General features: G+C 44.5%; 1 protein-coding gene across 4 annotated transcripts in view; it reads left to right on the top strand.

Moving 5' to 3' along the window:
- FBXL2 (F-box and leucine rich repeat protein 2) overlaps window positions 1-27,614 on the top strand; it is a 156,860-nt gene that overhangs the window by 119,198 nt on the left and 10,048 nt on the right. For all 4 annotated transcript variants that reach the window (XR_011647816.1, XR_011647817.1, XR_009184213.2 and 1 more), the window contains exons 11-13: window positions 13,878-13,938; window positions 14,705-14,749; window positions 15,281-15,337. Coding sequence is in view for 1 of the 4 variants with exons in the window: in XM_058290629.2 (XP_058146612.1) it covers window positions 13,878-13,938; window positions 14,705-14,749; window positions 15,281-15,337 (163 nt within the window). In the remaining 3 variants the exon portion in view is untranslated. The remainder of the gene's footprint in view (window positions 1-13,877; window positions 13,939-14,704; window positions 14,750-15,280; window positions 15,338-27,614) is intronic.

Genomic DNA, 27,614 nt, shown 5'->3' with positions numbered 1-27,614 from the left:
GCCAGAACTCTCTCAGAGAAAGTCTGAATTACAAGGCTCGTAGCCTCCAGACAGGAAGCTCTATCACACTGATGCAGTCGGTGTTATAACAAACACTCTCCTACCAGGCATTGAACTGAGCGCTATCAAAGAACACCATCTGCTGGCAGACCGAGGACGTGCACTCAAGAAAATTAAAAATAAGTAGGGGAGGCTTTTTCTGGCCTCTATAGCTTCCCTCCCCAAGGCCCTAAGAAGCAACTCTACAACCAATTACTAGGTCCAGTGCGCAGTTTTGAGCAACCAGCAGGACAATCCTAACAATCTAGATCAAGCCAAGAATCAAAGAGCAGTGATAACACACAGCTTCCTGCCACTAAATCCGTACAAAAGCCAGCAGATTTCTGGTATTTTGCATCAGCATCCCTTTGGCTAGCTAATGCACACTCTTTTATTGCCTCAAGCGGTTTTCACCTGGAGGGCAAATTCTGGGAAATGGGACATGACAGAGAGGACTTTCCCAGTCACTCTTCCCCAGCCAAAACAAGGCCAGGCACCCACAAAGGGGTCCAGCTCCAAACTGCACTGGGGAGCAGGTCAAGAAGAGTACTAGGAGCTTCTTAATGGCTTCCCAGAGCTGCGATTTCTTGACCTGCCCAGCAAATGCAGCCCTTCAGCTAACTGTCCCCCACAGCCCTGAGGAAGTGTAGCATTTTTAAGTCTCCTAAGCTGCTTTTTTTTTTTTGAGGGGGGTTTTGGAACAATGGCCACCCTCAGAGCCAAGCCCCAAGCAATCTGAAGTCACTAATCAAAAGGTTTGATCAGTGATTGGCCATGCCCACCCCTGACCTTGGACAAGAGGACTTTTGCTTCCCTTTCTTTTGCCAGTGAGCTAACCAGGGTCTTGACCGCACAACTGGTTGTTGGGAGAGTGGGGGATGGGCACCAGTAAATGCCACTCAGAGCAATTTACTTGTCTTTACTGTAATTTACCAGCTCTTCCTCCCATTCTTCTCTCCTTGCTGTGCAGTGTTCTAGTACCTTTCAGAGTTTCAAAATAGTTGTTTCAGACAGTTCCTGCCTGTTTAATAGTTCTGATGTAAGTACTGAATCCTGGAGCTTCCTACTCCACCATCTTCCCACAATCCTCTGTATCTTCTTGATGGATTAATCATTTCATCATTACAATATATAAAGCCCTTCTTTGTCTCATGTAACAATTTTTGTCTTGAAGTCTCTTTCATCTGACTTTAATATAGTCACTCTGGCTCTATTTTAATTACTGTTTTCATAGGGTAATTTTTTCCATCTTTTCACTTTTAACCTGCTTTGTATTTGAATCTAACGTGAGTCTCTTATAGACAGCATAAAATTAGATCATGTTTTTTATTGACCTTTTGCCAATCCCTGCATCTTAAATAGAAAGTATAATCCATTTACATTTAATGTACTTGCTGATAAGGATTTCGTTTTCCCATTTTGCTGTGGTTTCTTTTTCCCCTATGTCTTAGTCTTCTTTTTGCCTCAGTTCCTCTCTAGCTGACTTTTGTATTTTTTTTTCCTGCCCAGGCACATTTATCTTATTTAATCCTAAAAGCAAACTAATTTGGCTCTCCAGAGTTGTGAAAGATGAATAAATGAGCACAGATTGGTTAAATGACATGACGAGGGTCTCCTTGTTAATGAAGGAAATGAAAAAAAAAATGCTTGACCATATTCACAGCTCATAAAACTGAATCCATGTTCTTTTTTTACCTTTTGCATTGATAGAGTATACCTTCCCTGCCTTTGCTACAAAAGCATTGCAATATTACTGTTAACTATAGTCTGTAAGTTACATTAGTTGTATTTTTCCCATTTTTACCATATTCTTAATACCTTATAACAGAGGAACATTTTTTGTATTTTATTATTAACCACAATCCTCATCTACAACCAAAATCACTACATTGTAGAGTCCCTAGATTATCTTCTAGTTGTCTTTCAATTAACATTAACCTCCCTAGACAACCACTTTCAACCACAATCACATTTCTAAATCACCAGTGTTAGTTATACTGATTAAAATGTGTTACCAACAACTCCATCCATTTCCACATGTTTACAATCAATTTTATTAAACATTCTACATACATTCAGCATCAATTCCATCTTCTCAACCCACATTCTGTTTCCTGCTTACCTATATTCTATACTTTAACTCCATAAGCTTACTCATCATATTTAGTTTTTATTAGTGAGGCCATAAAATGTTCATCCGTTTATGTCTGGCTCATTTTACGCAACATCATATCTTCAAGGTTCATCCATGTTGTCATATGTATCTCAAGTTCATTTCTACATACAGCTGAATAGTATTCCATTGTATATATATACTACATTTTGTTTATCCATTCATTGGTTGACTGGCACTGAGGTTAGTAATTGTGAATAATGCTGCTATGAACAGTGGTGCACAAATATCTATTTGCATCCTTGATTTCAGTAACACTGAATATATTCCTAGTAGCAGGATTGCTGGATCATATGGCAGTTCTATATTTAGCTTTTTGAGGAACCACCAAACTGTCTTCCATAGAAGCTACATCATTTTACACTCCCACCAATGGTGAAGGAGTGTTCCTATTTCTCTGCATCCTCTCCAGCATTTGTAATTTTTTTTTAATAATAGCCATTCTGTAAAGCATGAAATTATATTTCACTGTAGTTTTGAGCTGCTTTTTGGACATTTGCATTTATTCTCTGGAAAAATGTCTGCTCAAATCTTTTGCCCGTATTTAAATTGGGTTGCTTGTCTTTTTATCATTGTGTTGTGTGATCTCTTTATATAAACATGGAAATCAAACCCTTATCAGATATATGGTTTCCAAATTTTTTCCCATTAAGTAGACTGCCTTTCACCTTCTTAACAAAGTCATTTGAAGTACAAAACTTTAATTTTGAGGAGGTCCCATTTATCTGTTTTTTCTTTCATTGCTTGTGCTTTGGGTATAAGGTTTAAGAAACCACCACCTACTACAAGATCATGTAGATTTTTCCCTACATTTTCTTCTAGGAGTTTTATGGTTGTAGATTTTATATTTAGAACTTTGATCCATTTTGAGTTAATTTTTGTATAAGGTGTGAGATAGGGGTCCTCTTTTTCTTGACTATGGATATCCAGTTCTCCTAGCACCATTTGTTGAATAGACTGTTCTGGCCCAGCTGGGTGGGCTTGGCAGTCTTGTCAAAAATCACTTGACTGTAGATGTGAGGTTCTGTTTCTGAGTTTTTGATTCAGTGCCATTGGTCAATCTGTCAATCTTTATGCCAGCACCATACTATTTTTACCACTTTAGCTAAGTAATATGCTTTAAAGTTGGCAAGTGAGAGTCCTCCGACTTCATTCTTCTTTTTAAAGATATTTTTGGCTATTTGGAGGCCCTTACCCTTCTAGATAAATTTGATAATTGGCTTTTCCAATTCTGCCCAAAAAAAGGCTGTTGGAATTTTTATTGGTTTTGCACTGAATCTGTAAATCAGTTTGGATAGAACTGGCATCTTAATGATATTTAATCTTCCAATCCATGAACATTGAATGCCCTTCCATTTATTTAGGTCTTGTTTGGTTTATTTTAGCAATGTTCTGAATATAGGTTCTCTATTATCCTTGGTTAAGTTTATTCCTAAATATTTGATTCTTTCCTCAAGATTGGCTAATGAATTATGGACTAATGTAGACTTACTGGTATTCTACTGTAGACTTTTTTTTTTAAAGATTTATTTATTTATTTATTTATCTCCCCTCCCCCCCCACCCTGGTTGTCTGTTCTCTGTTTCTATTTGCTGCGTCTTGTTTCTTTGTCCGCTTCTGTTGTTGTCAGTGGCACGGGAATCTGTGTTTCTTTTTGTTGCTTCGTCTTGTTGTGTCAGCTCTCCATGTGTGCGGTGCCACTCCTGGGCAGGCTGCACTTTCTTTGGCGCTGGGCGGCTCTCCTTACGGGGCGCACTCCTTGTGCGTGGGGCTCCCCTACACGGGGAACACCCCTGCGTGGCAGGGCACTCCTTGTGTGCATCAGCACTGCGCATGGGCCAGCTCCACATGGGTCAAGGAGGCCGGGGGTTTGAACCGTGGCCCTCCCAGGTGGTAGACGGACGCCCTAACCACTGGGCCAAGTCCGCTTCCCTCTACTGTAGACTTATTGTGATTCTAGCAATGGAAGAAATTATATCATTAATGTAGAGGCAGTGGCTACTGGAGGTTCTGAGGGGAGGGAGAGGGAAAAACAGGTATAATACTGGGACATTTTGGGGACTTGGTAATTGTCCTGAATGACATTGCAACAACAGATACAGGCCATTATAAATTTTGCCATAACCTACAGAATTGGGTGGGAGAGAGTGTAAACTACAATATAAACTTTAGTCCATTCTTAGTGGCAATGCTCCAAAATGTGATCATCAATTGCAATGAATGTACCTCACTAATGAAGGATGTTTTAAGTGTGGGAAAATGTGGGAGGTGTAGGGAGCAGGGCATGTGCGAATCCCCTATATATTTTTTTCTAAGATTATTTATTTATTTATTTATTTCTCTCCCCTTCCCTCACTCCAATTGTCTCTTCTGTGTGTCTATTTGCTGTGTGTTCTTCTTTGTCTGCTTCTGTTGTTGTCAGCGGCACGGGAATCTATGTCTCCTTTTGTTGTGTCATCTTGTGTCAGCTCTCCGTGTGGGCGGCACCATTCCTGGGCAGGCTGCACTTTCTTTCGTGCTGGGCGGCTCTCCTTACAGGGCGCACTCCTTGCGCGTGGGGCTCCCTTACGCAGGGGACACCCCTGTGTGGCAGGGCACTCCTTGCGCGCATCAGCGCTGCGCATGGGCCAGCTCCACACGGGTCAAGGAGGCCCGGGGTTTGAACCGTGGACCTCCTATGTGGTAGACGGATGCCCTAACCACTTCTCCCCCTCCCCCCACTATATTTTTTATGTGACATTTGTATAATCTAAGTATCTTTAAAAAAAATTAAATTAAAAAATTTTTCTTTTAGTCAGTATAGTAAATGGAAATTTTTTTCTGACTTCCTCCTCAGTTTGCTCTTTAGTAGTATATAGAAACACTATTCCTTTTGCATATTAATTTTGTATATTGCTGCTTTTTGAAATTGTTAATTCTAGTAGCTTTGTTGTGGATATTTTGGGATTTTCTAGGTATGGGATCATATCATGAGTGAAGAATGAGTTTTACTTCTTCTTTTCCTACTTGGGAGCCTTTTATTTCTTTAGCTTAATTGCTCTAGCTAGAACTTCTCGCCCAATATTGAATAATAGTGAAGACACTGACATCCTTGTCTTGCTCCCAATTTCAGCAGGAGAGTTTTCGCCCTTGCATACAATGTTAGTTTTGTGTGGCAGTTTGAATTTGGTGAATCCCCCTGTATTAGGCAGCCAAAGGGGTGCTGATGCAAAATACCAGAAATTGGTTGGTTTTTATAAAGGGTATTTACTTGGGGTAGGAGCTTACAGATACCAGGTCGTAAAGCATGAGTTACTTCCCTCACCAAAGTCTATTTCCATGTGTTGGAGCAAGATGGCTGCTGACATCTGTGAGGGTTCAGGCTTCTTGGGTTCCTCTGGGCTCAGCTCTTCTGTTTTCTCCACAAGGTCAGCTGTAGACTATCAGGTTCTCTACGCTTTGCCTCTCTCCACAAGGTCAGCTATAGACTATCAGGCGAACGGCTGTCTTTCTCCCTGGGGCTCCAGTTTAAAGCTTTAGCATCAAACTCCAACATCAAAACTCAAATATCAAGAACCCCTCAACTCTGTCCTTTGCCATGCCTTTTGTCTATGAGTCCCCACACACCAAAGGATGAGGACTCAATGCCCTACTGGCACAAGAGGTTTACATGATTACTTAATCAAGGAAACTTATGAATCCAATATAATCTAATATGTCCAGAGAAAAGATCAGTTTACAAACATAATCCTGTTTCTTTTTGGAATTCATCAATAATATCAAACTACTACACCCCCCAAAAAAAGATTATTTTTTGACTAAGCCATTCCTGTGGGTGTGAGACCCTTTGATTGCATTAGATTAAGGGATCTGTATTAGATCACTTGATTAGATTGCTTTTGATTGGATTGTATCAGTGAGACATGACTCAGGTTGGGTCCCCCCTCTTACTGGAACCTTATATAAACAGAGTCACAGAGAGAAAGAAGACCCACAGAAAAGGGAACTCTGCCATGTTTACCTTGCTGTGTGAAAGAGAAGACTCAGATCACTAGCAGTTGAAGCTAAGGCATGAAGCCCCCAAGACGCTGGGCCCACAGAACAGCTCAGGGCTGAAGAGATGAGCCAAATGCCTGACCACCCACAACTGTGCTCCTGGAGGTGCTGAGCCTTTAGGCCAGGGGTTCTTAACTAGAGGTCCTTGAGCTTGAATTGAAATTCAAAAACATTCTTGTGAGGATACGTTGGTGCGGGTGTGATGTATTTATTAAATAATACACAGCATAGTGTGGACTTAGGAAGGGTCCATGCTTTTCACCTGACTGGCAGAAGGGTCCATGCAACAAAAAAGGTTAAGAACCCCTGCTTTAGGGGAAGGCAGGGACCTCCAGAGAGATTGGCAGCCGTCTTGCCTTACGGCAGGCCACCAGGCTCACCAGTAACTGGCTTCGGTGAGAAAGCATCTCTGATGGTGCCTTGATTTAGGCATTTTTGCAGACCTGAAACTGTAAGATTTTCCCTTGATAAAATTCCCATAATAAAACCTAACTACCATATAGGGGGTCCTGGGTTCAATTCCCGGGGCCTCCTGGTGAAGGCAAAGCTGGCCTGCGCTGTGGAGAGCTAGCTCACAGTGCAGAAAGTGACGCAACAAGATACGCAACCAAAAAGAGACACAGAGGAAAGACAATGAGAGACACAACAAACCAGGGAGGTGAGGTGGCTCAAGCAATTGGGTGCCTCTCTCCCATGTCAGAGGTCCCAGGATCAGTTTCCAGTGGCTACTAGAGAGATGAGAAGACAAGCAGACACAGAAGAACACACAGCAAATGGACACAGAGCAGATAGCAAGTACAGGCAGTGGAGGGGGGCTGGGGAGAATAAATAAAATAAATCTTTTAAAAAAATATGTATCTTGTCAAATGCCTTTTTTGTATGAAGTGAAATGATGTGATTGTTCTTCATTTTTTTGTGGTATATTACACTGATTGATTTTCTAGTGTTGGACACCCTTGCATACTTGTTATAAAACGCACTTGATCATGGTGTATAATTCTTTTGATGGACTTTTAGATTCAGGTAGCAAGTCCTGAGAGGGCTTTAAATTTCTCTCTTAAACACTGCTTTTGCCGTATTCCATATGCGTTGATATATTGTATTCTTGTTTGCATTCATCTCACGATATTTACTGATTTCTCTTGCAGTTTCTTCTTTGAGGGTGTATTGTTTAATCTCCATATATTTGTGATTTTTCCCTTTTTCTGCATGTTATTGATTTCCAGGTTCATTCCATTATGATCAGAGAAAGTGCTTTGTATAATTTCAGTCTTTTAAAAATTTTTGAGCTCCAACTTATGACCCAACATAAGGCTTATCCTGGAGAAAGATCCATACACACTTGAGAAGAATATATATCCTGCCATTTTGGGCATGTAACATTCTATAAATGTCTGTTAGGTCTGGTTAATTTATCATATTATTCAATATTTCTGTTTCCTTATTTATCCTCAGTACAATGCTGAGAATGGTGTATTAAAGTCTCCAACTATTATTGTAGAGACAACTATTTCTCCTTTTCAGTTTTGTCAGTCTGTGCCTCATGTATTTTGGAACACCTGATTACGTGCATAAATATTATTATTTCTTCTTGGTGACTTGCCCCATTTATTAATATATAGTGACCTTCTTCATCTCTTATAACAGTTTTGCATTTAAAATCTATTTTGTCTGATATTAGTATCGCTACTCCAGATCTTTTTTTATTATTGTTTATGTGGAATATCTTTTTCCAACCTTTCACTTTCAGCCTGATTGTGTCCTTGCCTCTAAGGTGGGCCTTTTGTAGACAGCATATATATAGCTTATATTTTTTATCCATTCTCTCTTTGTCTTTTGTTTGGGGAGTTCAGTCCATTAATGTTCAGTGTTATTTCTGTAAAGGCATTACTTTGTCTATTTTATCCCTTGGCTCCATGGTCAGATTTTACTATTGTCTGTATGTTAACCTTTTTAGTAACTCTTATTTATAATCTTCATTTCTACGCTCCACTGCAAGCTTCTTACCCTTGTCTTTTCCTTACAGCACACTCTTTAGTTTCTCCTGTAAATCTGGTCTCTTGGTGACAAGCTCTCTCAAGTTTTGTTTATCTGTAGAAGACTTTAAACTCACCCTCATTTCTGAAGGACAGTTTTGCCAGATAAAGAATTCTTGGCTGGCAGTTTTTCTCTTTCAGTGCCTTAAATATATCATACCTCTGCCTTCTCGTCTCCAGGGTTTCTGATGATAAATCCACACTAAGTCTTATGAAACTTCCCTTGTATGTAATGGATTGCTTTTCTTTTGCTGCTTTCAGAATCCTCTATCCTTGGCATTAGACTTTCTGAATAGTAGGTGTCTTGGAGTAGGTCTATTCCGATTTATTCTGTTTGAGGTATGTTGTCCTTCCTGAATATTGATATTCATATCTTTCATAAAGGTTGGAAATTTTTTCACTCATTATTTCCTCAAATATTCTTCTGCCCTTTTTCCATTCTCTTCTCCTTCTGCAACACCTATAATGCATAAGTTTGTGTGTTTTGCATTATAATTCATTCTCTGAGACCCTGTTCCATTTTTTTCCATTCTTTTCTCTCTCTGTTCTGTGTTTTTCAAGTTCAGATTCTCTGTCCTCCATTAACTTACTCTGTCCTCAGGCAATTCAGATCTGCTGTTATGTGCCTCTAATGTATTTTAAGCATTTTTTTATTTTATTTTATTGCAACATATTAATAAAGCATAAATCCATCCAAAGAGTACAATCAGTGGTATTCAGGGTAATCACATGGTTGTGTATTCATCACCCCAATCACTCCCAGAGTACTTTCTTTATTCCGATAATAATAATAAACAAAAAACAAACAAAACTCATCACCTCTCAGTCTCTATGTATTGGTGGCATACATACCTGCTATTCTTTTTTCTTCTCTCTAGTATATTTGCATTTATATCTGTAAAAGCTGTCTTATATATGCCATGTCACCCATATTCGTGTTTTACAATCTTATACAGTCCCATGTTAGAGTGTTTAGCTTTCCTTTTAATATATATGATCCTAGACTTTCCTTTTCAACCACTCTCATAACAATACAATAGCACTGCTAGTTACAAGTACCATGATATGCTTTAAACATTTCTATTCATTTCCAGAGATTTACAAACAACGTTTTTACCAATTCTGCACAGATTAACTAACTCTCAGCTTTCCATTCTCTACCCTCCATTCTGTTTTCTGGTGACTTATATTCTAATTATTAACGCCATGGCTTTACACAGTATGTTTAGTTCATACTAGCGCAATCATACAGTATTTGTCCTTTTGTGTCTGGCTTGCCTCACTCAACATAATGTCCTCCAGCTTCATCTATGTTGTCATATGATTCACGACTTCATTTCACCTTATTGCTGCATAGTATTCCATCATGTGTATACACCACGATTTGTTTATACACTCATTGATTAATGGACACCTGGGTTGTTTCCAATTTTTGGCCATCGTGAATAATGCTTCTATGAACACTGATGTGCAAATATCTGTTCGTGTCACTGCTCAGTTCTTTTGGGTATACCTAGTAGTGGTATTGCTAGGTCACATGGCAAGTCTATATTCAACTTCCTTAGGAACTGACAAACAGTCCCCTGCAGTGGCTGTATCATCCTACATCCCCACCAACAGTGAGTAAGTGTTCCTATCTTTCCACATCCTCTCTAACATTTTCTGACTCTTAATAGCAGCCAGTCTAGTAGATATGAAATGAGATCTCATTGTAGTTTTTATTTGATTTCCCTAATCGCTATTGATGTTGAACATTTTTTCATGTGTTTCTTATTTGTATTTCTTCTTTGGACAATTGTCTTTTCTAGTCTTTTGCCCATTTTTTAATTGGGTAATTTGTCTTTTTATTATTGAGTTGTACAATCTCTTTGAATATCATAGATATTAGACCCTTTTTGGAGATGTGATTGCCAAATATTTTCTCCCATTAATTTGGCTTCCTTTTCACCCTCCTGACTAAGTCCTTTGAGGTGTAAAAGTGTTTAATTTTGAGGAGGTCCCATTTATCTATTTTTTCTTTTGTTGCTCGTGCTTTGGGTGTAAGGTTTAAGAAACTGTCTCCTACCATAAGATCTTGAAGATGTTTTCCTACATTTTCTTCTAGAAGTTTCATAGTTGTTGCTTTTATATTTAGACCCTTGATTCACTTTAAGTTAATTTTTGTATAAGGTGTGAGATAGGAGTCTTCTTTCTTTCTTTTAGATATAGATATCCAGTTATCCCAGCACCATTTGTTGAATGTACTCCTCTTTCACAGCTGGGAGGGCTTGACCACCTTGCCAAAAATCACTTGACTGTAGATATGAGGGTTTATTTCTGAGTTCTTGATTCAGTTCCATCAGTCAGTGTATCTGTCTTTATGCCAGAACCATGCTGTTTTTACCACTAGCTAGGGGTAATACGTTTTATAGTTTGGAAGTGAGAGTCTTCCAACTTCATTCTTCTTTTTTTTTTTTTTTTTTTTTTTAAGATTTATTTATTTAATTTCCCCCCCTCCCCTGGTTGTCTGTTCTTGGTGTCTATTTGCTGCGTCTTGTTTCTTTGTCCGCTTCTGTTGTCGTCAGCGGTATGGGAAGTGTGGGCGGCGCCATTCCTGGGCAGGCTGCACTTTCTTTTCACGCTGGGCGGCATTCCTCACGGGCGCACTCCTTGCGCGTGGGGCTCCCCCACGCGGGGGACACCCTTGCGTGGCACGGCACTCCTTGCGCGCATCAGCACTGCGCATGGCCAGCTCCACACTGGGTCAAGGAGGCCCGGGGTTTGAACCGCGGACCTCCCATATGGTAGACGGACGCCCTAACCACTGGGCCAAAGTCCGTTTCCCTCATTCTTCTTTTTTAAGATCTTTTTGATTGTTTGGGGACAGTTACCCTTCCACTAATGTATTTTTTTTTTTTAAAGATTTAAAGTTTTTGTCCAATAAGTCCAACACCTGGCCTTCCCCAGGAACAAATTCTATTAATTTGAGTTTTTTTTTCTTCCGTGTAGACCATATCTTTATAATTTTTGTTGCCATCTGAACATTTTGAAAATTTTAATGTGGCAACATTAGAAATCAGATCTTCTCTCCTCCCAGGGTTTGTTGTTGCAGCTTATTGTAGTTTTTGTTTAGTGGCTGTTCTGCACTAAATTTGTAAGGTCTATATTCGTTGTCATGTTTGGCTACTGAATTCACTGTTTCATTAGCTTTCTGGTCAGATAGTGATTTGACAGAACTTCCCTTAATGCTAGAGCAACAACAAAAATCTCCCTGTCTTTGCAGGTAGGCTCCTTGTGTGTTAGATCATGCCTTCAGCACGCAGCCAGGCAGTTTACAGCTCTGCCTCAGTCTTCACTTCCTGCTCATGCAGAGCCTGAAAATCAGCCAGAAGCAAGAATTTAAGGCCTTCTCAGTTCTTTTCTGAGCATGCTCCCAGTCCTCATCATGCCTTCTAAAAATTTAGTGGCCTTCTAAATTTTCAGGAATATGTGGACTCTTTTCAAAACCTTCATTCCCCAAGGTATCTCATTCCTTAGCCTTTCTTCCCAAGCTTCAGTTGGGAACTGTTATCCCTGGCCTCTGGTGACAGTGGCTCATTTGCCCTTAAACATTCTCAACAAGTGCCCCCTAGATATAGCCATCCCAGTCTGGTAGAGCTCCAGGTTAGATGAAATAAAGGCACCCCTTTGAGATGGCCGTTCCTAGAGTCACCAGACATATCAAAGCAACCAAACAAAATTACTTGGGCATTAGATCTATATTGCTTCTGCTGATTTGAGGACCCTGTACCAGGAGTGCTGGCAGTTGCCTGCAAGGCTGCTGCTGAGCTGGGGATTGGGAGGTGGTAGCAGGGTACGTTAAAATACCCCAAAGCTCTCTTCCAACTCAGCTGTTTTCTCTTGATTGAGTATTCCACTGATGGATGTAAGACTTTTATTGGATTCCAGAGTTCCAAAACGTGATAGACAGTTTTTGCCAACTTATTTGTTGTTTCCCTGGAGGGATGACCTTTTGGAATTCCCTACTTGTTTTAGTTTCCTTGGCTGCTCAACAAATACCCTGCAAGGGGTTCGCTTAAACAATGACAATTTATTAGTTCACAGTTTTGAGGCTAAGAAAAATCCCAAATCAAGGTGTCACCAGGCAATTCTTTCTTCCCAAAGGCTGGCATTATGGGGCTGGCTGCACTCCTGGGTCCTGGGCTCCCCTGTTAGGTGGCAGTGCGCATGGTGGCCTCTCCTGGGTGCTGTTGAGTCTCAGCTGTGGCTTTCTCTCACACTGCCGGAATTTCATCCCCCTTAGGAAGGAGTCCAGCAGGATTAAGAGCCATCCTGATGGATGCGGGACACACCTGACCTGAAGGAACCTCATCATAAGAATACAGTGGGTTCACACCCACAGGAATGGATTAAGTTCATGAACACATGGGGAAGCGGACTTGGCCCAGTGGTTAGGGCGTCCGTCTACCACATGGGAGGTCCACGGTTCAAACCCCAGGCCTTTTTGACCAGTGTGGAGCTGGCCCATGTGCAGTGCTGATGCGCACAAGGAGTGCCCTGCCACGCAGGGGTGTCCCCCGCATAGGGGAGCCCCACGCGCAAGGAGTGTGCCCCGTAAGGAGAGCTGCCCAGCGCGAAAGAAAGTGCAGCCTGCCCAGGAATGGCGCCGCAAACATGGAGAGCTAACACAGCAAGATGACACAAGGAAAAGTAACACAGATTCCCGTGCTGCTGACAACAACAGAAGCGGACAAAAAGAAGGACACGCAGCAAATGGACACAGAAAACAGACAACTGGGGCGGGGCAGGGGGGAAGGAGAGAGAAATAAATAAAATAAATCTTTAAAAAGCAAAAGAAGAAAAAAAAAGAACACGTGTTCTAGTACTGTGGAGTTTGCAGCTCCAACCCACCACACGACTCAACCGTTTTCACTGACATCATTCGTTCTTTTAGAACTGTCTCTTTCTGTGTTTTGCCCATTTTTCTTAGTGTTGTGTTAGGAAAGATTCTAGATGATTTCAATATTTCTCCTCAGTAGAAGGAATCTGGGTGATCAAAACTAGTCAGAAAGGAGGTCAGAATTATTGCTTATAATGAAGTGTTTGAGTTGGGAATGTTATTCATGCATCCATTCCTGTTATGTATTAGGTAATTGGGAATTAACTCATTCGGTTCAATAGGCTGTGACTTTTCTCAATACCTTTAAAGTAACTAAGAATGTAATGAAATGCAGTCTATTTCAAAATTATTTCTTGAATACATTTTAATTGTGTTTTAAATGTTACCAAATATTACAGAAATATTAAAATATTAACTATAGAAATATTTTTTTTTAAAAAAAGAGTGTGCTGGTATTGTGGGAAGACGTGTTGTCCACGATTTAGGGTGGAACTTTGGGCAGGTCACCTTCTTCCCAGCCTCGTTTTCCTCATCTGTTCAATGGGCACAATGCTTGTATTTACAAATTTTAGGGCTGTTACTGGAAGAAAACACTCTTTGGGTTGTTGTGAAAAGTCAATGTGTGTCAAAGAACAGACTAAACTCAAGAGTATGTTTCCACTGTTAACCAGTCCATACTTTTTCTCTCCCCTGCCCTCTGCCTGCCGCCCTTCAGGATTTTGGAAGCTGCCCGATGCTCCCATTTGACTGACGCAGGCTTTGCGCTCTTAGCTCGGGTAAGGCATAATTTTTTTTTTTTTAAAAACAAACCAAACTAACTCACCGTCATAATTCAAAATGACTTGCATTGGTTTGAGAATGTACAAAATATCACTTTCAGAGGGCTCCACATAGAGTGGAGCCCTCAGGGTGTGTTTTGCAGAAATCTGGGGAGAGCCTGTGGCGTCCTGTAGGGATCCAGGCCAGGTAGGGCCACCCTGCCATGAGCCTCCTCCCTGCCCCAGAGCTCCCCGGGCCCCTCAGGCCCTCGCCTGGCTCTGCTCTGCCCGCTGCGCCCTCTGTCCAGCATTGCCCTGCACACAGCAGCCACCACCGAGCCCCTTCCCTCTGGGCCTGCAAGCAGGAGCCCACGTCCTCCTAAGGGGCTCCCACCCCAGGCCCCTCCCCTGTGGTACAGCTGGGCACCCCCCCCCCCAAAGGGCCCAGGCCTTGGGCTGCTTTCTCCTCGTGTCTGTGGCTAAGCCTAAGTTCACAAGTTGCTGCCTGGGAGCCGCTAGGCAGGCATGGCCAACTCTCTTCGCAGCTTGAGAGAAGGCAGTGAGGGCCGCCTTATTCCCATAGCTAAAGCAGAGAGGACGCAGAGGCCCCCACCGTCTCAGAAGGGCTGCTTCCCGGGTCGCCTTTAGAGCAAGGCCCCCTCCTTGAGGACGGACACGGGGCAGTGCTCAGGGGAGAGGGCAGGCCGCCACGGCTGCTGCAACCTGACCTGCACTTTGTTGGGGGGCGGGCCGGGGGTGCGGCCTGTCTTGTGGACTCTTCCAGAATTGCCATGCCCTGGAGAAGATGGATCTGGAAGAATGCATCCTGGTGAGTGGGCTCCTGCCGACAGCCCTGCAGGGCAGCCCCGGCACTGCCCAGATCATCGACTGCCCACGGGCCAGGCCTTCTGTGCCCCAGCATGGCAACAAGGCTTGGGAACCCGTGAGGGCCGTGGCAGTGCCATCTAGAAACTTACTCAAACAGAACTGCAGTCGGGACGTCCAGAAGAGCTCCCAGATTTTGCCAAACCTTTTGTTTCCCACAGAACTTGAGGGAGCAGTAAGCTCGCTTGTCCAGTAATGGGGTGCCTCCCTAGAGGGACTCCTGGGGCCCCCCCTTGCCACTCCCTCCCTGTCCCCCGTCTCTAGACCCCTTTGGGGCCCAGAGGAGACCACACAAGTTCTGCATCTCCAGGAGGGGCTGGTAAGGGAAGGCCCGGCCTGAGTGGGCCTGAGGTGCGTTTTAGCCACCTTTTGTGACTTGACTCTCACACTCCCGTGCGTGCTCCTCCGGTGCTGGGGCTGGGTCCTAAGCTGCGGTGGGTGGGAAGCGGCGCTGACGCAGTGTGTCTCTCTGCAGATCACCGACAGCACGCTCATCCAGCTCTCCATTCACTGCCCCAAGCTACAGGCCCTGGTGAGTCTGAGCCCCTCGTTATTCACCTCTTAGGGGTGAGAGAACCCTCCAGCCAGAGGAAGAACTCTTCTATAAAGGTAGCACCGTTCTCGGTTTCAAAGGTCTGTTACCTGGGCTACCTTGGGAAGCAGACTGTCTCAGTGTCACCCCCTTCATCTTCGGGTGGGAATCCGTGTCCTTACCACTTCACTCAAGCTCATGGTTATCACCTTGGTCCGCTAGAATCAGCGTGCTAAGATGTTATAATTGAAGACAAAAGGTCTAGGCCCTCCTCGCCTTACGTTTACATTTCATATCTACTCATAAATACAAGTGTGAGGGAAAAGGAATTCGAATGTATTGAAAGATCCGAAACGAGCGGCCCAGAGCCCTGCACCTCCCTCCCAGCGCACGCGGCTCTCGTGGGTTCCCGTCGGCTCTGCCTGGGAGCCTGGAGCGGGCCACGTCTGGGAGCCTGTGCTGGTCCTGATCCGGGCTCCGGCCCGTGGCCTGTGGTGCAGGCCTTGCCACCCCATTGCATCACGGAAGACACCAGCCTCCGGGAGGTGAAGACTTGCCCAGCCACGGCTGCTTTCTTAGGGGCCCCCATTTCCCGGCCTCTCTGGGGCCTCTTCCTTCTCCGGCCCTGGGATTGCCCCCAGCACATTGCTTGTAAGCCGGCTTTCTCCTGACTTTAGGGTCAGGGTTAGGTCTCAATTTGCTCTGTCCTCAGGGGCTGGAATTCTGCAACGTACTAAAACCCCATCTGCCCTTGACCTTCTCTCCCCACCAGTTTTCCTGATTCTCACTATTCCCCTGGGCACTTTCCTCACGCACAAGTGGGACTGGGCTTGGGGCACCTCTGGGACTTCTTGGGGGGTGTAGGGTCAGATGCGGGGGGTTAGTTAGGAACCTAACTTTCCTAAATTGTTTCCCTTTACCTAATGCAGGTAGTTTTGTAGTTCTGTCATGTCTTTACCCGCCCGTTGATTCAGGTCTGGCGTGATAATTGACAGAACCTCTAACTCAGCAGTGCTTTCTCTTCTGCCCTCCCCAAAGCTTTGTCCCCTGACACCCCCTGCCCCTGGGAGATTTGGAGATGCATGTCTTACCTTCACCTCCTGCCCCTGCTACCCAGGGGCTGTTTCTGTCCTCTCTGAGGTACCCCAGACACAGACCCCGTCCCTTCATCAGTGTCCACGCAAAATCCCCTGCCAACCGGCGTGGAGGCGTCCGAGGGGGCGACGCTGAGCGAGGGGGCGACGCTGAGCAAGGGGGCGATGCTGAGCGAGGGGGCGACGCTGAGCGAGGGGGCGACGCTGGGCGAAGGGGTGACTGAGCGCAGCGGGACCTCCCACGGCCCCCTGAGGCCTGCCCTCCTCCCATCAGTCAGGGAATTGTCTCCTAAACAAAAGGTGCTCTTCCCGGCAGGGAGCTCCTCTCCCTCTTGTCCCCTATGTTTACACAAGCTACTTCCAAAAAGAAGACTTGGAGGAGAAGAGATCAGCTACAGAAAACCAGAAATCTGAGATAAGAGCCCCAAATAAAAATCATGAAGAATTATTACCAGGAAAGTGGGTATACAATGGCAGGCGAAATCTAAACTTAACTTTGAGATTCTTAATAGCCCAGGCAAAGCAGGGGAGACACGGAGTTACACGGGTCGCGTCCAGTTCAGAACAAACACCTCTTGAGTGCCCCTGCGTGTCAGGGACTGTTCCAGGCACTGGCCGAGAAGAAAATCCACGAGGAGAGACAAACTTCATCCTGAGCGAAATTCCAGAGCAAAGAGGTCCCCCGGCTCCCCGCTTAGGCCACTCAGGAGGGGCCGCCCTGCTTGGTGACCCATGGGCTGTTCAGGCACAGGTCCCGCTCAAGGGGCCCCGCAGCCGCAGCAGGTGCCAGCGCGGCGCTGACGCGGCGCAGGCCTCGGAGGAGCCAGGCGGGCCGCGGCCTCGTGGCCTCAGCGGCCCCTCTTCCCTGCAGGCCGCTGAAACCGCCCGGGCCACCCTCCCGGGGGTGGGGGGCAGAGCTGTGTGGGAGCTGCCCCCCCGCTTTGCAGTCCTCAGCAGGGGGTCGCCCCGGCCTGTGGGGTTAGAGGAGCCAGGAGGGAAGAGCTCCCGACTGAGGATTTTGAAATAAGGCTTTCATTTCTCCCTGAGGCTGCCCAGCAGGAAGAAGGGAGCGCGTGAGCAGCGCGGGAGGCCCTGACCCCTGTCTCCCTTCCCGCCCGCGCCCCTCCGGGCGTCCCTGTGGGACGCTCGAGATAGAAGGGCCTCGAACACACAACAAAATTCAGAAAGCCGTGGAAAGGGAAAACTGGTCGTGCTCACTTGAACAAAAGGCAAATATTCAATCGCAAACAGGGGCAGTCCCCGATTCAGAAGACTCAAGAGGAGCAGGACTGGAAATAGCTGAGAGAGTCATGGTTCAGAAAGGCTAGGGCCGCTCTTTGTTTTGTTTTCCCGTCTTTAAGCTGTAAGGCCTGTCGTTGGCAGGTTCTGCTGCTGGTGGAAGGGCTGGTGGTCTCGCCCCCAGAGCCGCCTGTTGTCTGGGTCGCTCTGTGATGCGGCTCGTTGGTGCTAGAGGCTACTCAGCAGGATGTTAGCAGTGTACTAAAGAATAAGGAACGCAGCTACCAAAGGAAATACTTTGGTTTCATTCTCATGAAGTTTTTTTTTCATCCTGCTTTATCAAAACACCATGACGTTGTGTAGAAAGCCAAGTCCATTGGTGTCAAATCATTCGTTTTCCCTTGGAATGACAAGCACTCAAGTTACCCAGCCGGTAGAGAGCCTTGTTATCCAGCCACTGCTCACCCGCTGCTGGAGAGGAAAAACAGGAATGCGAGACTCGGCAAGGAGTGGACGTGGCTCCAGCATTTGTGCACCTGCCACCCGCATGGGAGGTCCCGGGTTCAGTTCCCGGTGCCTCCCGAAAAAAAAACCAAAAATGAACAAGCAAAACAAATGGAAAACCAACTCAGGGAAGCCGATGTGGCTCAGTGTTGAGCACTGGCTTCCCACACATGAGGTCCTGGGTTCAATCCCCAGCCCCGAGGACCTCAAAAAAAAAAAAAAAAGACTCGTTAATACTTAGTTGAATATTCTCTCCCAAGTTAAAGTGGGAATATTTAACAACTTTGGAAATAACAGTGTGAAAGAGAATGCCTGCCGGCTCTCAGTGTCGTGCCCTGCCGTCTGACGAGCACCTGCCTTTCCCAGCCGCCCCTCTGTGGCCCCTCAGGGGCGCCCATGGATTCCCCCCATGTTTTCAGTGTTGCTCCCCCATTTGACGCCCCCTCCTCCCTCCCAATTCAGCTTAAATTCCGTGGTGAGTTATCACCCACTCCCGTGATCCCAGGGCTGACCTTCCTCACTCTGACAAAGCTGGTTTCCTGGTTAAGTCTAGTCCTCAGCTCCTGAGGTGGCTCTTGAAGCAGGAGCAAGAACAAGGCGGCGCCGGGCTGGGGACCTGAGGACCGGCCTGCGTTCTCTCAGGGAAGACGGCCCCCGGCTGCGCTTAGAGGGAGGGGGGAGAGGAGGTGAGGCTGAGCGGGGGGCTTCGTGGGCGCCGCTCTCCTCTACTGTGCCAGCTCAGGGAGGCCGAACAGCCTGACAGCGGGAGCCGACGGGCTGGGGCTGAGCGCCAGCTTCCCACAAGCAAGGGCGCTGGTTCAGCCCCCGGCCCTGGGGCCTCAAACACAGAGTGCAAAGCCGAGGGAGGCGCCGACAGGAGAGGGCCGCTGTTTTGTGGCACCTCCTGAAGGAGAGCGGCCCCACCCGTGTTTAGCTCCCAGATTTATTCAGACCTCCTAGTTATCTCAGCTTAGAATGTCCAGGTTCACAAGCCCTCCAGGCCCCCCGAAGCTGCACCCAGAGCGACTCCCACCACCCGCCGGGGCTCCCTCGTACGGCGCCCGCTGCTGCGGCCAAGCCCGTCCCCGCGCACGGGAGCCTTCCAGAGGTCACCTCACCCAGAGGTCGTAGCCTTTGATTAGTTGCACACAACTTTGGGATCATTTGGTCTTCCTCGTGAACGCACCTTTTTATTATGAAATACCCCCCTTTACTTTGCAGTACTGTCTTAAACTGGACTTCATCTGAAAGTAATGCTTACTCTTTACATGGTGTGTCTTTTTCCTTCAGTCTGTCTGTATCTTTATTTATAAGGAACATGTCTTATGGCTATGATATAGTTAAGACTTGCTTGTTATCCAGAGTGTTTAGTCATTTATATTTAATAATATTAATTTATATTTAATAATGTAATATTGGTACAGTTGGATTGAAGTCCACCGTTTTCCTATGTGTTTTCAGACGCCCCGTTCCTCCTTTCTTTTTGGGTTAACTGAAAATTTCATTTTATTTCAGTATATCTCTGTGCATCATTGTTTCCGTGGTTGCATTGTTAGCCTTAGACTTAAAAAGGGTTTTCCGTAAATCCAAGGAAGTTTTCCTCCATGGGAATTCAAGGGAGGTCTGGGATTGTCATTTAGACGATAACCTCCCAAGTGGACGGTGACAGGAGCTTCCTTCTCTCCTCAACCACATCAGTACCTCGTTCAAGACTTGACCAGGGAAAGCCACTTCGAGTCTTCTTTTGGGAAAAAGTGGGATATAAGGAAGCCAGCTCAGCCTGAGTGGGGCATAGTAACCCCTGCTGAAGAAGACAAGGGCCACCCCGACAGAGCGAAGCCTGGCCCGAGGACCGCAGACCTTCCCAGGAGGGGGCCGGCGGCCCCCTGGCCCGGCCAGGGCCTACCACGAGAAGGCGCCGCTGGGGAAGGGGCAGGCGAGGTTCCCGCACTCGGCACCGCAAGTTCTCCCACCCACGGGGACAGAGACAGCGAGAGGGAAAGGGTGCTTCTGTCAGGCCCAGCCTGGAGAGGAGATTCCTGGATTCCTCAGGCCACGCTGACCCCCTCTCCAGACAGGAGGCTTATATTTCTTTTTTCACATTTCAGCTCAAATTCCGTTTCGCCCCTGGATTCCCTGGGGCTGCCGAGGCTGTGGGGGACACACATACACAAACACTTCAAGTCGTAACAGACATTTAGCGGTCTAGGGAAAGTGGAAGGAGGCGGGGAGAACTAGAGCAAGTCTGTGTAGGGTCATCAGCCTCTCGTCTCTGCTGTGAGTGAACTTCCTTAGCTTAAAATGTTCACCTGTGCCTTCTTACCCACAGCTGAGTTTTAATTAAATGTAAAGAGCAAAGCTCTTTTTCTTCAAATGTTATCAGCAGAGTATCAAAAGAGCAGCAGTTTTTTTATTTGCTGGAAAAATATGTATAAGGTTAAAAAACAAATTCACTTTCTGGATCCAGGACAAAATGGACATCTTAGACGCACCTGTCGCTATTCTGCTAAGTACAGCTAAAAACCCTAGACATTATATATAGATACATAAACAAATATAAAATGACTCAGAAGGTGGAAAGAAGGCAGCCAACTAGCTAGGGACCTCAGGACTAAAGGAACACCATAGCAGTGATTTCCCTGATTTTCTTTTTGCTTAAGATAGCCCATATTGGGTGCTGGAGAATCTAGCAACCCAGAAATGCCAATAGGTACATTTGAAAAACACCCAAAGCCTGCTCTCTGATCGAAGGGCCAGGAAAGGAGAAGCTTACCAGGTCAGAAAATTGTAGACAATAGCTACGCCACTGCACGCAAACACCAGATACAAACCGCCGCAATAGCCCTACCCACACCAGCAAAGGCCGGGAATGGAGCTGAGACTCACTCCCAGTCACGGGTAATGAGCTGCCTTCCCCCTACGGTGTCACTGGAGACCATTTGGAGAATCTAGATTTTCCACTTCCCCCCACTCATAACAGGGTGTTCCTTCCAGCCAGGCATGGCAGCAGATGCCTCGTGGAGGGTCTGAACTCCAACTCTCACCAGCAGTAATGGGGAGCCCATGCCCACTATGTTGTCAGCAGAGGCTGGATTCTACCCACACCTGACTGTGGTACAGTCAGAAGTGGTCTGCTAAAACAGTTACTTAAATAAGATGCAGAGTCTCTTCGTACCCAAAATGTCCAGGATATAATAAAAAATTATTCTTCATGCCAAGAACCGGAAAAATCTTAACTTGAATGAGAAAAAATAGTCAACAGACAACACCAAAATGACAAACAGATTTGAAACTATCTGATGAGGATTTTTAAACCATCATAAAAGTGCTTCAAGAAGCAATTTTGGACTTACTTGAAACAGTTTAAAAATTAGCCTCAGCAAAGACACAGAAAACTTAAAGAACTATGGAAATTTTAGAATTGAAAAATACAGCAACCAAAATAAAAACTCTTGGCCTTAAAGCAAAATGAAGAGGGTGGAGAAAAGAAATCAGTGAATTGAAACATATAAGAATAGAATTTGCCTAGTCTCAATAACAGAGAGAAAATAGCCTGGAAAAAACAATGAGCAGAGCCTTTGGGACTTGTTGAATTATAACAATAGTTATGACATTCATTTCACTGGAGTCCCAGAAGGAGAGGAGAGAAGAGGTGAAAAAGTATTCAAAGAAATAATGGCTGATAGTTTCCCATTTTGGCAAAAGACATAAACATACAGATTTAAGAAGGTGACTGAACCCCCAACAGGATAAACCCAAAGAAACTCGCACAAAGATACATCATAATGAAACTTCTGAAAACTAAAGACAAAAAATTCTTGGGAGCGCATGTGTCTCAAGCAGTGAGTGCCTGCCTCCCATACAAGAGGTTCTGGGTTTAATTCCGGGTGCCTCCTAAGAAGACAAACAAACAATGAGCAGTCAGGGAGGAAAAAAAACCAGCAGACAACACGCAAAAACAGATGAGCAGGGAGCAGATGTGGCTCAAGCAGTTGACCACCCAGCTCCCACATGGGAGATCCTGGGTGTGGTTCCTGGTGCCTCCTAAGGGAAAAAAAAAGAAACAACTAAGCTAAAAAACACAAGCAGGCAAGGAGAAAAAAAAGTTCTTAAAAACAACAGGAGAGAAAACAGCCTTGTCTGGAAGGGGGAAAACATTCAAATGAGAGTGTATTTCCCATCAGAAACCACAGAGACAAGGAGGAAGTAGCACATTTTTCAAGTGCCAGAGGAAGGCAGGAAAAAGAAAACAGAAAATAAAAAATAAAATGGTAGACTTAACCCTCAACATATCTGTAATTACATTAAATATAAATGGTCTAAAACAGTTAAAAGACAGAGATTGCAGAATGGATTTAAAAATAAATATGACCTAACTACTGTTTTAAAAATCTTACTTTATGGGAAACAGATGTGGCTCAACCAGTTGGCTCCCGTCTACCATATAGGAGGTCCAGGGTTCAATGCCCAGGGCCTCCTGGAGAGGGCAAGCTGGCCCACGTGGATTGCCAGCCCACACAGGAACACTGCCCCGTGCAGGAGTACCGCCCTGCATGGGAATACCACCCTGAGCAGGAAAGCCACCTTGCTATATTAATATCAGATAAAATATACATTAAAGCAATGAAAATTAACAGGAACAGAGGACATGCAATAATGATAAAAGGGTCAGGGTCAATCCACCAAAAGGACACAGTGATCCTAAAAGTGTATGTGCCAAACAATAGAGAAGCAAAATCTGTGAAGCAAAAACTGATAGAATTGAAAGGAGAAACAATCTTCAGTTATAGTTTGAGACCCCAGTACCTGTCTCTGAACAAGTGATAAACAGAATATCAGCACAGATATAGAAGAACTCAACACCATTAACCAACAGATCCTAATTGACATATATAGAACACTCCACCCAACAACAGAAGCATACACTTTATTTTTAAGAGCCTACACAACATTTACCAAGTTAGATCATATCCTGAGCCAAAATCACAATTCTAAAAGAATTTAAATAATAGAGTATGTTCTTTGACCATAGTAGAATGAAACTAGAAATCAATAACAGAAAGATAACAGGAAAATCCTGCACACTTGGAAACTAAACTGCACACTTCTAAATAATCCATTGATAAAGACCGTCCCACAGGAAATAAAAATGCAGTGAACTGAATGTAAATGAAAATACAACTTGTCGTCAGGAGTCCCCAAGACCAACCTCAAGTTCGATGATTTGTTAAACATTGTTTGATCACATTGATATTATATGGCCCAAGACCTCAATCACAAATAAATTTGTTGATTTAGGTGAAATGATAAATTTGGTGATTTAGGTGAAATGAACTCATACCTTGAAAAGCACAAACTACCACAAATCATTCGATATGAAATAGAAATGGAATGTGTAATTCAAAAATTGCAAAAAGAAATCTCCAGGTCCAGATGGTTTCACTGAAGAAATCTACCAAACATTTAAAGAAGAATTAACACCAATTCTACAGAATTTCTTCTAGAAAACAGACATGGAAAAAAACATTGCAAGGTTCATTTTAGGAGGTCAATATTTCACTGATATCAAACCCAGACAAAATCAGTACCAAAGAAGAAAACTACAGAACACTCTCCCTCATAAATATCAAAGAAAAAGTCCTTGTTCTGCAGATCCAAGACTAGTTTAATATCTGAAAATCAACCAATATAATCCATCATGTTAACAAGCTAAAGAAGGAAAATTACACGATTAGATCAGTTGGTTCACAAAAAGCATCTGAAAGATGTCAACACCCATTTCTGATACACTCTCTGAAAACTAGGAATTGAAGGGAAGTTTCTCAACTTGATAAAGAACATCTACCAAAAAACCCCTACAGGGGAAGCAGATGTGACTCAAGTGATTGAGCTCCCACCTACCACACGGGAGGTCACTTGTTTGGTTCCCAGTACCTCCTAAAGAAGACAGCAAGCTGGCACAACAATAATGAAAGATACAACAAAGCAAGAAACGGAGGTTCCCTGTGCCTCCTAAAGACAAGACAGCTAGCTGACATGGTAGACAGGCATGGAAAGCTGATGCAACAAGATGACACAAATAGAGACTCAAGAAAAACACACTGAGACACAACAAAGCAGGGATTGGAGGGGTCTCAAGTGCTCAGGTGCCTCTCTTCCATACCGGAGGTTCCCGGTTTGGATCCTCGTGTCTCCTAAAGAAACAAAGACGATGAACAGACTCAGCAAGTGCAAACAAGGGGGTGGGGAGAAATAAGTAATAAAAATAAATCTTTAAACAACAACAACAAAAACCCTACAGCTGGGAAGCGGACTTGGCCCAGTGGATAGGGCATCCGTCTACCACATGGGAGGTCCGCGGTTCAAACCCCGGGCCTCCTTGACCCATGTGGAGCTGGCCCCTGCACAGTGCTGATGCACACAAGGAGTGCCCTGCCACGCAGGGGTGTCCCCCGCGTAGGGGAGCCCCACACACAAGGAGTGCACCCCGTAAGGAGAGCTGCCCAGCACAAAAGAAAGTGCAGCCTGCCTAAGAATGGCGCTGCCCACACAGAGAGCTGACCCAACAAGATGACGCAGCAAAAAGAAACACAGATTCTCTTGCTGCTGACAACAACAGAAGCAGACAAAGACGACGACACCGCAAATAGACACAGAGAACAGACAACTGGGGTGGGGGGGAGGGGAGAGAAATAAATAAATAAATCTTAAAAAAAAAAAAACCCTACAGCTAATATACTTATTGTTGAAATTCTGAATGCTTTCCTCCTAAGATCAAGAACAAAGTATTGAGAATTGAATCATGTCCCCCACAAAAGGCAAGTTCAGGTCCCAACCCCTGGTCCTGTGGGTGTGAGCCCTTTTGCAAACAGGACCTTTGAAGATGTTATTAGCTAAGATGTGCCCAAACTGAATGAGGATGGGCCTTAATCCAGTGTGGCGGAAGTCCTTACACACAAAGAAAATTGGGCACAGGAAGAGAAGCCATGGGGAACAGCCAGAAGCTGGAAGTCAGCAGAACCCAGAAGAGAAAGATGATGATGCCACGTGCATTGCCATGTGATGGAAAAGCTAAGGAACTCCAACGTTGCCAGCCAGCGGGAAGACACTGACCCCAGGAGGGAGCAAACCTTCTAGCCCCTGCATCCATGAGCCAAGAAACTCCTGCTGTTTCGCCAGCCTGTTGTATATTTGTTTTAGCAGCTAGGAAACTAAAACTTATATAAGACAAGAATGGGTGCTCTCACCACAATGTAGTACTGGAAGTCCTAGCCAGAGCAATAAGGCAAAAAGAAATAAAAAGCATGCAGACCAAAAGGAAGAAGTAAAAGTATCCCTATCCCTACATGATGCAATCTATGTAGAAAATCCAAAAGAATTTTGAACAAATGCATGAGTTTAGAAAGATAGCAGGAAAAAGGAGCAACAGAAAAATTATATATCTCAGCAATGAACAGATAGAAACCAGAATTTAAAATAAAATACCATTTACAGATTTTTTGGAAAGTATAAATCTACCATAAAATGATAAAATGTAGAGCTTGTATGCTGAAAACTACCATAGGCTGATGAAATAAATCAAAGACCTAAATAATGGCAAGACACCCCATGTTTGTGTGTTGGAAGACAACATAGTAAAGATGTCAACTCTCCTCAAAACAAACTGTAGTGTTAATGCAATTCCTACTTATAGATATAAAGATTATTCTAGAATATATGGAAAGGCAGAGACTAGAATAGCTAAAAAAAAACAATTCTAAAAAGAAGAGTGAAGTGGGAGGAACCACTCTACTCAGTTTTCCAAGACTTTGACAGCTACAGTCATCAAGACGTGGTCCTGGCAGAGAGGTGGAATAGGTCAGTGCACAGAAGAGGGAAATCAGGACTAGCCCCACGCGCATAACGCCACCTGAGTTTTTCAGACATGCTAAAACAATGACAGAATGAGTCTTTTTACCAGATGGTGTTAGTCCAATTACCTATCAAGGGGCAAAAAACAAAAACACCTCAACCCAAACATCACACCTTATATAATCAACTCAAAATGGAGATAATATAAAACTACTAAGTATTTAGAAGAAAATATAGGAGACTATCTTCTGAAATAAAGGGCTTGGTGAGGAGTTCTTAGTCATGACATCGAAAACATCCATAAAGGGGAAAAATTGATAAATTGGACTTGGCGAAATTAAAAACACTTGCACTGAAAAAGGATGAAAAGACAAATTACAGTCTAGAAGAAAATATTTTCAAACCACATATCCGAAAAAGACTATTTCTAGAACATATAAGGAACTATCAAAAATAAACAATCTTTTTTAAAAATCCTATTAGAAAAGGAACAAAAGACAGAGACAATTCACCAAAGAGGATAGAGATGACAAACAAGCACATGCGAAAATGTTCAACATTTACTAACCACAAGAGAAATGAGGAAAGATCACTAACTACCTATTAGAAGAGTTTAAAAAAAAAAAAAAAAAAAAAAGTGACAGTAGCAAATGCAGGCCAGAATGTGGAGAAACTGGATCTCTCATACCTTGCTGTTGGAAACATAAAATGGTACAGAGCACTTTGGAAAGTCTGGCAGTTTCTTGCATTCCCAGAGAAATGACATCATGTGCACCCAAAAACCTGTACATGAATGTTCATAGCAGCTCTTTTTAGAATAGCCCCAAACTGGAAGCTGTAATGCCCTTCAGTACGTGAGCTGTTAAGCCATGTAGCACTTCCATCATCAGCAGTGGGGGAACAAACTAATAGTGCATGGACCAATCTCAAGGGCATTCATTATGCTAAGTGGAAAAAGCCAATCACAACTGGGCACAGACTGCTGATTCAATTTATGTAACACGCTCAAAATGACAAAACTTTTTTTTTTAAGATTTATTTCTCTCCCCTTACCCCCATTGTCTGCTCCCTGTCCGCATTCGCTGTGTGTTCTTCTGCGTCCACTTGTGTTATCAGGTGGCACTGGGAAACTGCGTCCCTTCTCTGTTGTGTCATCTTGCTGCGTCAGCTCTGTGTGCGCGCGGTGCCACTGCTGGGTGGGCTGCGCTTTTTTCACAGGGGGCGGCTCTCCTTGTGGGGTGTTCTCCTTGCTTGTGGGGCTCCCCTATGCGGGGGACACCCCTGCATGGCAGGGCACTCCTTGCGCGCATCAGCACTGCGCGGGGGCCAGCTGCACACGGGTCAAGGAGGCCCTGGGTGTTGAACCCTGGACCCTCCGTATGATACGTGGATGCTCTTATCATTTGAGCCATGTCCACTTCCCAAAATGACAAAATTATAGGGCTGAAAAACAGGTTAGTGTTGCCTGGAGGGGAAGGTAGGGGTGTGCCTATAAAGGGGCAGCAAGAGGGAGATCTTTGTGTGATGGGGCAGTTCTAGATCTTCACCGCCCTGGGGGTTACATAAACGTGCAAGGACAAATGACGCAG

This window comes from Dasypus novemcinctus, chromosome 31, assembly GCF_030445035.2.
Source record: "Dasypus novemcinctus isolate mDasNov1 chromosome 31, mDasNov1.1.hap2, whole genome shotgun sequence".
Classification (NCBI taxonomy): Eukaryota; Metazoa; Chordata; class Mammalia; order Cingulata; family Dasypodidae; genus Dasypus; species Dasypus novemcinctus.
Note: the sequence above shows the minus strand (reverse complement) of the source record. Positions and strands in the feature narration are given on the sequence as shown.